The following is a 12989-nucleotide window of genomic DNA, read 5'->3' as shown; positions in this document are numbered from 1 at the left end:
GAATGGAACTTTAAATCTTCTCTGTCAAACTAATATATTAATTTAAACAATTGTGTAGGCGTAAATTATTGACAGTAAACCTTTTATTTCTAGTAGCAGCAACCTATGAACCTTCATTATGTTAACATGATTGTAGTAAAATTGATTATACATTGTAAATGATTGCTATCCGCCGATGACAGATAACGGTAGGCTTTATTATAGTGTTTGATTTGACATAATGTTGCTATTATCATAAAATATTGTTGAGCCATTCGTTATTATTTGTCTTGATAATATTGTTTGTGGTAAAATTTATTGACACCCAGTAAACTTTTATTGTTTAACTAATAGAATGTTTCAACAATAAAAGGTTTGATGTATGTTATTATAAACGGTTTGTTATTAACAGATTATTGATTATGTTGTATTCGATTGTTAAATTAAATTAATATGACAGTACTAAATTATTGCCGTCTTTATCTATTGTATGAGGTTAGATAAGATAGGAATTATTTATAAATGAGAAAAACGTTTGCGTGTAATAGAATCTTAGCTTCTTTATGAATGTGTCAGGTGTGTAACCTTATTAAATAAGTAACCTAATAATTAACAATTGTGCATTTATGTGCATACGTATAAATATATATAGTATTATCCGGCTAAGTGTATTTTATATAATTATTTATGGCCAGAAAATATTTTGGCTCGTATGTAACTACTGATTACATCTGTAGTCGTTTAGTTCTTGTTGTTATAATTTGAATATATAATAAGTGTTTCAATTGATTTCCTGATATCAAACAGTTTGAAAATGAGGAAATTATAATAATTAACGATATCTATACAATTATCATAAAAAAAGTATAATTTGTTTGGTTGTCTGTAGGACCTAACCTCCGGAACGAATGATCCAATTCTAAACTAACTCACTTTTCACTGGTATAAAGTTACATAATTCCTGAGTCCTATGTTTATATAAGTAATAAATATATTTTTTTATTTATAAATAACCCTCGAAGCCGGGCTGATAATATATAATAAATAATCTTATTTATTTGCGAACACTGAAAACCGAAAAAAACTTATTTAAAAACAAAATAGTATGAACACTTTTACCGTGTGGAAAATTACCACTAAAGAACTAAATGTTTAAAACAGTGGTAACACTAAAGCCATTAGGACATTTTGAGCAATGACCTCTACTTTTTCAGGAGATAGTCTAGTTCTTGCTAATTAAGCTACAGATCCTGAGAGCCTGACTAAAAGTTTGAGTTTTTAAAAGAAATTCTTAGTAGGTAGTCTGTAATAAAAATATTGGCAGTTCCGACTTGGTAACCTTCAACTAAAGAGCGTACTCATTCCTTAAAGGCCGGCAACGCACTTGCAAGCCCCCCGGTGTTTCAGATGTCCATGGGCTGTGGTAATCACTTCCCATCAAGTGAGCCTACTACTCGTTTGCCACCGATAAGTTATAAAAAAAAAGTGTCGGAATGCACGTAAATCCGGTGATCCAGTCATGAGAGGCAGAGATATAGCAGATATACAGAGATAGAGCCGGATAGACAATATAGCTTCTGACGCATACACTTAGTTAATAATATTATAATATCACGCGTAGTATACAGATAATTTAAGCACGCGAAATTTTTGGAATGCTCTTCTTGGATTGCACCCGCGATCACCGTTTAATTTTCTAACTACTCCGTCATCACAGCTTTTCATAAGATGAATACAATATGAAATTGTAAAAAAATATATATCAAATACATATAACAAGTTCGGTGTTAAATGAACGATAGTATGTATAATTAATTATATTAAAACATCGATATTTTCGAAAGTTACAAAGTTTCTCTTAGAAATACACAATATTGTATATATTATTTAATTAAATCACGCGAAATTTTCCAACGAGTATGCCGTTCGTTTTTAAATCGATATTGTTTTATAGAAGCTTCTGTCACATGAGGAATAATAACAATAAAGAAAGTAGTAAAAGTAATTGTAATCATTCCACTACTGAGCTAGGGCCTCCTCACCCTATGGGGAGAAGGCTTGGAGCTAATTCCATCCCGTTCTAATACGGTTTGATGGAAACACATATGGCAAAATTTCATTGAAATTAAACACTTGTAGGTTTCCTCACGATGTGGGTCCACCGATCACGAAATGAATTATAAACACGAATTAAACATATGATAATTCATTGGTGTTCTATTCGAATTGAACGAAAATTTACTGACTTGAATTCGAATACATCGGTTAAGACTCACGTCTTCAAACCACTGGTCCATCATAGCTCATACATAAATACAACATATTGTATCTAATATATTAAACAAAACACTTTCGAGTAATAAAAACGCTTATAATAAAATAAAGTCATTTATTTTATTATTGCTCATGAATAATTTGGCAATATACATGCATACTTTTTAAGAACAACAAAAAAATTCCGATACAAATATTATCGGAACTTTTTTGTCTATAATTCTTTAAATATTATAAACGCAAAAGTTTGTGAGGACGAATCTTCGTTACCCTTTCACTCACGAATACTTTAAGGCCTATGCCCTGACTTAACACAAGTCACCTAACACCTGCCCCTCCAATCACGCGTCAGCGTACAGCCTATTCCAATGGAAGTAGGAAAAAGATAAATAAACGTCAATGTGTGTAATAATACGTTTTATTTATTGTTTAATGGGGGTGACGATAATATGTCTATTTATTTAGTAATATAAATTTTACCACCGTGACAAACGGTAATAATTAGAAATTAACAGTATAAAAATTAACTACTTATTTAAGATAACTGCTGCCACTAGATAACAACGTTTTAGAAAATATAATTTGTGAGAGATACGTCTACTATTATTTTTCCAACCTCTATGTAATAATAAAGGGTAATTTAACTTAGAAATAGAGTTTAAATCATATGAGCTTAAAAGTAAAAACAATAAGTATGTTATTTTATTTTATTTCAATTGTTTCAGAATTTATACAAACGTCAAACCTATTTATGAAGAAGAAGAAAAACATTAAGTATCCATCGAAATATGAAATATATTAAATTGGGTACATAAAAAAGTTATCTGCTATCAATGTAAAAATGGCGACAGCTAGTTAAAAAAAAATCAAAATGAATGGAACAACGAATTTGGCAGAAGATATGTGAGAATAACAAAAGATGGCGCTAGTAATACTTATAGCAATGCTCGTTGTACAAGTTTCTACCACGGACGGAGAGATGGCGCTGGCGAATGTCACAAGATTTGCTTCTGGGGATATTTTTTCTTTAATCGGTAAATAATTATTTTTTTAGCAACATCTATCATATTTTAATAAACATTTGATTTTAATAAGTAAAAATAATTAAATGTTTAATTTATACATTCCTTTATAGCGTAGCGTTTTACTATAAATTGTATTTTTTAAATTTAAGTGTCTTTAGTTATATTTTTTCCTTACCAATATTATTTCCAAATTTATTTTTATTTCATTAAATAAAAACAGCTATGGACTCATGTCCATCGGTGACGTATACATTTGTATTTATTATAATAATATATTCTATTTTTAAAGGTACAAATTGTGGATTAACTCGTTGTATGGAAATTTCTCACGGTACCGCGTTACCCGCTATGGGTGGTAGTGAATGCGTTTGTCAATGCCGTAGAGAAACTCCAGCTTTTAGAGAGGATAAGAAGATTTGTGTTAATCATATTAATGGTGAGTTATTAAATTAATCTATAATATATTTTTTTAGATTACTGTTACGGGTAACCCGTTAAGTTATTATGAAATTTTATAGTCTACAAATTATTACAAAAATTATTAACCACCAAACCAATAGACTTTTCATTTACTTTTATAATACTCAAATTGTATATACCTATATGTTAAAATATTATTAAATATCAAAACCTCCAAAGCGCGCTACATCTTCTGGTCTAGTAAATGTTATAAGTACATTGATTTTTAGAGTTATTTTAAAGTCAACATTGAGTTTAGAGCAATAAAAAATAGTCTCTTTACAGTCAGCCGTAATAACATATACATATATATTATGTTAAAAAAAACCAATATATTAAGTTGTGTAAGTCTATTTACATAAAAGACGAACCGCTAAAAATCTGATATTATTCCTAAGAGGTCCGAACGAAGTTAGACTAAAGGAAAGTTGAAAGCGCTTGTGCAATTGTCATTAATTAAACATGAGATAGTATATGTTACATGTAAGACATAGTTTACATAACAATGTAAGGTCGGGACACGAATTCTGAACTCGAATTAAGTATCTCTCAATGAAGTATAATTATCTTGAAGTACTCATGTCACTGACACGCATTTGTAGCAAACTAAACGGCCGTTTGTTATTTTAGCACAGATAACTAATAATCATATAATTATAGGCTGTATGGGTTAGGTCATTAGTCACCGGAGCATGATTGAAATTATGAATGCCCATTATAAAATGCCATTCACATACTAATAAAGACAAATACTTTTGTATTTTTTTGCTCGCCTCGTTTAGTTTGTGTATAACAAACAGATTTTTTTTAGTAATAATGGCGTTTAAAAATATATAATATATAGTTAAGATTTTAAACCGTCAATTATAAGACAAATAAATAGAAAGAAATATTATCAAGACGATAAATAAAAAATATTATTTATAAATTGTAAATCGATGTAACGACACGGATGAAACTTACATTTTTAATAAACTTTTTTTTCCAGATTGTTCGATGGCCAGCTTCGGACGTGGAGCGACTAAGCCTCAAATTCCTTTCGTTTTCCTACCTTTAAAAGGACAGATTATTTATCCATCTAAAGAAATTATATTCACGGGTATGTATTTGAAAATATGAATTACAATCATATCAAATTAAATTATTTTTTTGAAATAAACTAAAGTTGTATATTAAGTTCAAATAAAATATAATATGTACTTATATGCAAAAAATACAGTATGAAAAAGTGAATAAGTACAAAAATATATATTCCGGTACCGGGAATCGAACCCGAGCCTCCTGGGTGAGAGCCAGGTATCCTAGCCACTAGACCATACCGGAGATACAGTTTACTCTATATTTCAACAAGAGATGAAAATTAGTATTAATACATAATATTATTATAGAAATAATACATAATAAAGAAATAAAATAAGATAAAGTACGTCGTATTCGACAATTTAATTCATTGCACAATAAAAAATGTGTATCAGTTAGTCCCACAATACTTTGTCTTCTTCTTTTATACGTGAAATTATCGGGATAGAAAGAGATAGAGTCGTGAGTTCATCCGCTTTAAAACTTTTATTACTTAAAGCATATAAATAACTCGATGAAAGAGACGTAGATTGTTTCGATTTCAAGAGTAAAAACCAATGTTTATTCGCTTTTCCATTCGTTTTATGCATTTAAATACACTTAAGCGCCAATTATTAATACCATCTCTTTCCCTCTTGTTCTACTGGTGTTGTTAGTTATTGTCTATAAATAATTAAAATAAACAATGATTTCAACTATCAACTCTACATTTCGTATTTGATGTTATGATTGATATTAATTTCGTAAGGAAAATTACATACATAGATAATTACTTACGTAATAACATACTTAAATATTATACAAACTTTTCCTTATATACATTGTATGTATAATAATAATTTGGCTCGTGAGAAGCATGAACTGATTGAGTTTTCGGTGTAAGTTAATTTGATTTTTAGACAAGCTTTGACTTTAAGCGAATAAATATTTTAATAGTTTTAAGATTAGACAAAACGTTAGGTGTCTCTGAATATATTAGCTAACGTAGCTTATTTAAGTTATTAAGGAAAGTATTTTTTTTTAATTTTCTAGGGACTTAATCTTAATAGACCACCTTTTTTTGTTTTACACGTCATTAATTTTAATTTAATAGCCGACTGAGTTTATTAATATTTCGTTTATTAGGTATATTAGTATGGTTTTATAACTGTTCTATAAAAAATAAAATATACTTTATTCAAGTAGGCTCTTACAATGCACTTTCGAATCGTGATTTTACAAGATTAATTTTAATATAAAACCACACTGTTTCCGAATTTCGAATCCACCGAGAAGAACCGCCAACAAACACAGTAGTTACTATTTTTATCTTTTTCAGTAGTATTCGTTTATATTGCTAGATTATTGAATTCTAGATATAGACGACGCGATCTGTGCTGTGACCAGCGCTCAATATCTGTCTGCGTCCGGTTGGGTCACTTTAAGGGATTTGGTAGACAATGACGTACCTTTTGGACTCTACCGCGATGAAGGCAGCACTTATTTGCAGGTATGTGCAATCATCTTTATTCATAATAGCACTAGCAACCCGTCCCGGTTTCACACGGGTACGTTAACGGTCTATATAAAACTGTTAGATTCAAGAACAAACATTTAAAAAAGTCTTGTTTGTATAATATACATGTGTTATATACATATAAACCTTCCTCTAGAATCACCTTAATTAATGAAAACCATATTAAAACAGTTGCGTAGTTTAAAACATCTTAGCGTACAGACGAACAGACGCGACTTTAATTTACAATATATACAGAAAAATGGATGACATGATATATAGTATATGTAATTTGTACTCATATCATATGGACGTTTGAGATTAATAGATGTCGACATCCTTTGACCGATCACCGTCACCGTTGATAGATTATATATGTATTTTTGATTGGAAACATTTTTTTATCCTATCTATTTAGTTGTAACTTGCCGCTAGATGGCGCTCAAATATTTTGGGTTGGCATCAACGGGTTTTGCCAGTATATTATAAATAAAACCCACCGCCGTGTTTATTCTGAATGTATGTACGCGCTATTCTTCTTTATAGATAAAATTAATCTTTCCATCTTTGTCTCTACGCTTTCCTAGACCATTCACTCGATTGTGTTGAAACTTGTTGAGTTGTTTTGCGTACGGGCGAAAAATCATGACCCAAAAAAACGAGATTTTTTACATAGTCATATTTCTCGTTCAATATAAACGTAAGTATTATATCGACCCTACCCGTCCTATCTATTCTACCCGTGCGATGTCGGGACGGGTAACTATTATTGTATAAAAATATGTAGGTATGAATTATTTATCTTAAATGCTCTACAGAAAAGACCGTGACAATATATTTTATATAATACACACCTATTTGGTGCTACCTGGAATATCCACGGTGCGTTGATAGGGCTAGTCGCCGGTTATAAAAACATAAATAAAATTATCTACCCACATTATGTTCCGTGGACATTTTAAAAAAAGAACAGTTTTTTTTTAAATATAAATATTGTCTTATGCTTGGTTTTGATATTATTATGATAAAGAATATCTTATAATACTGTCATTATTTTGTAATATGTATAAAAGAATTGATAAAATATATAATATGATAGACGTACTATATTGGAACGATAACTTAATATTCAAAATTTTCGACCAACAACTTGTAAATTAAAATAAATTACATGGTCATTATAACCAACTATAAATATAAAAAAAATAAAATAATAATAAAATAACTACTTCGCTTTATATTAAACATATATGTATATTTAAAGTACATATAAACTTTTTGATTATCTTTATATCAAGTTACCACCCAGGCTGTTTCCCTAAAATTCATTTTCATCGTTTATTATATTATTATTCTCGAAGCTTATCAAAACGCGGTACTTATCTTCACATATTTATTGAACATCTTATCAGGAATAGGTAATTAAGGTGTTCCTCTTATTAAAGCTAATGAAACAAACACGAATGATATGAAAATACTTAACTTAAAAACATAATGTAAGTTATCTGGAGCAATATTTGCGTGGATATAAAACACTGGAAACGTCATAAAAATTAACAATAAATATGTTTATTTTAATAAGAGGAAAATATCTCACGGCTAGGTCTCTCGACATCTTTAGGTTTAAAGTGCCTTTAATTCTATTAAGCTTGGACTCTAAATGCCTTCATCGTCTTTACGTTTGAAATGTCTTGAACTCTATCGAACTTGGATTTGGACGGCGGGTTATTCAATACGATCAGAAATTTATCGATTTATATAACGACTTATTTTTATTTTAGTACCGAGTACGAGCTGAATTATAAATACAATTAAGCATATAAATGCTTAATAGAGCATGCTTGCAAATCTCTCTCTGGTCTAGATTTTTTTTATCCGTCTTTTCGAGCTTATCTCAGAAAGTGCTTTTCTGGTTTAATTCTAATTGATGTCTAATTTAAACATATATTTAAATGATGTCTAAATTAGAAGCAAGAACAATTTCCTCTATCATGTCGTAATAATTACAGTCTCAGAAGTGTCATTAGCGTACGTCGTATAAATCATTAAAACCATAAAAAGTAATAGGTATATTAAATTTTATTTTTACTTTTTCATTTCATTTAAACGTTTTTTGCGCTACTGGTCACATTATATTAGATATAAATTTAGCATTATTTATAATAACCGACATTGATTAACGATAAGATGATATAAATATACAATAATGATAAATATAATGAATTGAAAGTAAATTTGTAGCACTTGAAATTGAAATATATTTATACGGCATATAAGGTTTAGATTTCTTATATCCGGGGAGATATTGTGATAAGTGATGAATGGGTGTTATGTATGAGCTTTGATAGTCAAAAAAAAGTATAGCGAAAAACCGGTTTTTCTATTTGGAATCAAAATAATTAATAATTTCACTAATTAAAACAGTATTGCCACTATATATGCACATGGTGTAATAAGTACATTGGTATTTTTTAAAGCCTTGAAAGCTCAATGTTCTGAGTTATGGGATAGACAAAAAATTGATCTCGACCCCATAAAGTACTGTTACCCGCACTTGTATCACAAGTTTTAAGATAAAATATAGAAAAATATTTTATACCATTAAAAACTACTTGTTAGTATAATTTTGTGCAAGTCTGTCTGGTTAGATAGCACTCACTTATCACAGTGATATTCTACCGCCATACAGTAATACTTAGTACAGTTCTATTCCTATTCCGAGGATGAGCGAGCCATTAACTACAGGCATAAGGTATATAACGTCTATGTTCGTGGTTGATGTCGTAGTGACGATATAATAAATAAATAAATAAATAAATAAATAAATATTGGACAACATCACATACATTACTCTGATCCCAATGTAAGTAGCTAAAGCACTTGTGTTATGGAAATCAGAAGTAACGACGGTACCACAAACACCCAGACCCAAGACAACATAGAAAACTAATGAACTTTTTCTACATCGACTCGGCCGGGGATCGAACCCGGGACCTCGGAGTGGCGTACCCATGAAAACCGGTGTACACACTACTCGACCACGGAGGTCGTCAAATATAATAAAATATAAATGGTTCATTTCTTAGATGACAATGACTAAGTAAACAGTACACCCGATTTAAAAAAACGTAGATAATTTTAGTATACTTTTTTATTTATTTTTTTAAATAATAAACCTCAAATTTATCTTTGCCATATCTAGAAATTTAATTGAACATGCTCGTTCGAATTCACCAGTTCCATAATGTCGTAATAATTGTTTTCGGTAAAGTCGTAAAACGTTTATTAGCAATCGAACGAATACTGTTTCCTCTCGAGTCTTGACGAACTTCATAATGCGATATAAATGAGCGAGTTGGAAGCTTAAAACATTGAAACTTATAGGTGGTCCGATGATTTTTAAATGTTTAAAATATTTTGTTGCAGATTTGCTTTTTATTTTCATGTTGAGATAATATAATTATATTATATGTCAATTTATGTAGAATAAGCTATTTTTAATTAATTTTTTACATATAAATGCAATTTGAAATATTCGTTTTTGTAAAGACTTTTGAAAAAACTAACAACCGTAACTTTTTTGTAATTGTTTTAATTGTAATTAAATAATAATAATTTATTTAAAATCGCTACTGTTAAGAAAAACAATGAAAATAATCATTATTGTTGCAAATATATAATATTCATAGTTTCTATTGTAACTATTGTAACAAATCTAGACGAGCACCAATAAATGTCGTGTGCTTAATTTGTGTTTATAATTCACCTCGTGCTCGCCGTTGATGGAAATTGCATGTGTCGGATGAAAACCCGCAATAGAGAGCGTCGTGGAATTAGCTCCGCAATTGTCAAAAGAAGAGGATTCCATCAATGACACAGGTGGATAATGTAACATATTTTTAGCATTAGCAGCCTGTAAATTTCCCACTGCTGGGCTAAAGGCCTCCTCTCCCTTTGAGGAGAAGGTTTTTGAAGCATATTTCACCACGGTGCTCCAATGCGGGTTGGCGGAATACACATGTGGCAGAATTTCGTTGAAATTAGACACATGCAGGTTTCCTCACGATGTTTTCCTTCACCGCCGAGCACGAGATGAATTATAAACACAAATTAAGCACATGAAAGTTCAGTGGTGCCTGCCTGGGCTTGAACCCGAAATCATCGGTTAAGATGCACGCGTTCTAACCACTGGGCCATCTCGGCTCTATATGTAACATATACCGTTACTATAAAAGATTAAGACTCTTTGCACTTTTACATTGAAACTTAACGCATACGACATTAAACAGTAGCGTTATTTACATTAATAACGTTAATCGAAACGACTCATAAATTAACGAATACGTTGAACCAAATAAAGAAATTAAACGTCACTTAAAACGATCTTAATCAGTTAGGATAACCAATGTAAGGTATTAAAAAATATATAACACTCGTAAATTAATATATATTTTTTTTAATAATACGCCGATGAAGATTGAACTACTCGTACTCATCGTTGAAATTATCTTTATTCCTGCTGTAGTATGTTCGATTTCTGAATCAAATATTATAATGTAATACATACCTGCAGAGAGATAACGAATACTTCTTGTTAGGTAAGCATATGATCTACTAACGCCTTTGAGTAAGAAAACTCTGAAATATTGATATATCTTTGGGACTATCCACCAGATCAAGATGAGTAGTAGCAATTAATTGTATCTCATTATTTTGTAATAATAAACCATTTTTTTTTTATCGTAGTACATGCCATATATTGTACGAGCGAATGTGTCATCTGATGGTAAGTGATCGCCTGTAGATAAGTTCTATGGCTGTAAGATATAATAACCATTCAACGCATCGCCAATGCTCCACCAACCTTGGGAACTAAGATGTTATGTCCCTTGGGCCTGTAGTTACATGTTATACCCACCCTTCAAACTGTACTCCAACAAAACTAAGTCCTGCATGGCGGTAGAATATATGACGCGTAGGTGGTACGTATCCAGACGGGATTGTACAAAACCCAACCCCAAGTCATTATCGCTTTTAAATTGCACGTGGATAGGACCTACACTCGTTTCTAAAGCTTCTCGCAGTTGTCTCGTCTCCATTGCAAATGGCCGAAATTGGTCAAGAGAACACCGTTATTAGGGTCAGTAGGAACACATAAAATTAAAAATTCATATTTAATCACCATCCAAAGCAGTTTATTATGTAAATTGATCGGAATACCGTGTTATAGAAGCACGTGCTTTGACATTCTAAGTTGAACGATATTTGCATTTTTTATTTGATTTTCATAAATATATCAATCAAATTACGGATTTAATCTTAACACGATAATAAAACACGAAAAGTTGCAGATGAACTCTCCATATTATGCTAATCGTAATATATATATTTTAAGCCGATAAATTTTACAAATTTTTGTTCGTAATTTAATTGTAAATGTTATTTACAATTATCATTTTGCGTGAGTATATTGTTTAATTTGACTAATAAATAAGTCTCGATTAATGAACTAATTGAAAAAAAATATTTGAGGCCTTCATCCAAAAATTGAAATCAAATTCCAGTTAACAGTATTGTGAACTGAACAAAAAAAAGTTTCATTACAATTCGAAAATTAATAAGAAATATTTTAAAATTACCTATCTAATTTGGCAGGGTAACATTTATAGAATATGATTTTAATATGTGAAATTGATAAAAGCCATCACGTCATGTGGATGGTTGTATTAGATAACTTCCGAAAGTAGCCGCGATCATATTTAGTCTTAGAATAAATATGTAACGAATTTCTTTTATTCAAATTCTACAATTTTAAGACTCCAGTTTGCTAATTAGTAAGTCGAGAATATTGGCGTAATGCCAATAACAAATTAACTTTGTTACTCACGTAACATTTGTGAGGTCTTGTCATGTTCCGTATATGATGTGTTTCATTTACAAATTGAGAGAAATCTATTGAAATACCGAGCCGAGATGGCCAAATGGTTAGAACGCTTGCATCTTAACCGATGATTGCGGATTGAAACCCAGGCAAGCACCACTGTAATTTTCATGTGCTTAAACTTCATGAGGAAACCTACATGTGTCTAATTAACCAACCCGCATTGGAGCAGCGTGGAGGAATATTTTCCAAACCTTCAACCTTTCAAAGGGAGAGGAGGCCTTAGCCCAGCAGTGGGAAATTTACAGGCTGCTACTGTTTTAATCTTGTATTGAAATACAACTTACTCCTAGACGAATTTAGTATCAGCTAAGTTTCTATGTTTAATAACGTTTCCCTTGTGGGTAGTGACGTGATGCTAAGAAATATATGCGTATAATCGTTTTCTAAAGAGGTAACCCCGCTGAATCACGAAAAAAAAACAGATTTGTAGATCGTGAGATTAGCGCGTTCAAACATACATATAAGCCTAGTACCTTTTCACTAATATTATCGATTATTTATTGAATTTATTCAGGACAACTAGCAGTAGATACAATCTAAGTTTTCTTAACTTATCCTACGAATAATATTACAGCAATATTACTCTTATTATCAATGACGTATGCATATGTTTAATATATTGGTAGAAATTATGTTTTACAATTTCACTGATCAAATAGAACTATAGTTATCTCTTTCTCGTGCGTAGAGTTAAAAAGGATAGCAAGTAAGTAGTTGTCAATTTGACTTAGCA

The 12989-nt window shown here is 30.7% G+C and overlaps 2 protein-coding genes and 1 non-coding gene across 3 annotated transcripts in view; 2 read left to right on the top strand and 1 right to left on the bottom strand.

Annotated features, from left to right (window-relative positions):
- The window catches only part of Prosalpha3 (Proteasome alpha3 subunit), a 248723-nt gene that overhangs the window by 21724 nt on the left and 214010 nt on the right, over positions 1–12989 (top strand). The window lies entirely within an intron of this gene.
- LOC113396658 (uncharacterized) overlaps positions 1–12989 on the top strand; it is a 70886-nt gene that overhangs the window by 52097 nt on the left and 5800 nt on the right. The window contains exons 2-5 of the mRNA XM_026634693.2: positions 2979–3287; positions 3568–3714; positions 4726–4836; positions 6173–6306. Coding sequence (XP_026490478.2) covers positions 3173–3287; positions 3568–3714; positions 4726–4836; positions 6173–6306 — 507 coding nt within the window. The 5' untranslated portion in view covers positions 2979–3172. The remainder of the gene's footprint in view (positions 1–2978; positions 3288–3567; positions 3715–4725; positions 4837–6172; positions 6307–12989) is intronic.
- Positions 4989–5060, bottom strand: Trnae-cuc (transfer RNA glutamic acid (anticodon CUC)). Its single transcript has one exon. It is a non-coding gene; the product is annotated as a tRNA-Glu (tRNA).

The sequence above is a fragment of the Vanessa tameamea genome, chromosome 18 (assembly GCF_037043105.1).
Source record: "Vanessa tameamea isolate UH-Manoa-2023 chromosome 18, ilVanTame1 primary haplotype, whole genome shotgun sequence".
Lineage (NCBI taxonomy): Eukaryota > Metazoa > Arthropoda > Insecta > Lepidoptera > Nymphalidae > Vanessa > Vanessa tameamea.
The sequence above is the reverse complement of the archived record's forward strand: the minus strand, read 5'-3'. Positions and strand labels throughout refer to the sequence as shown.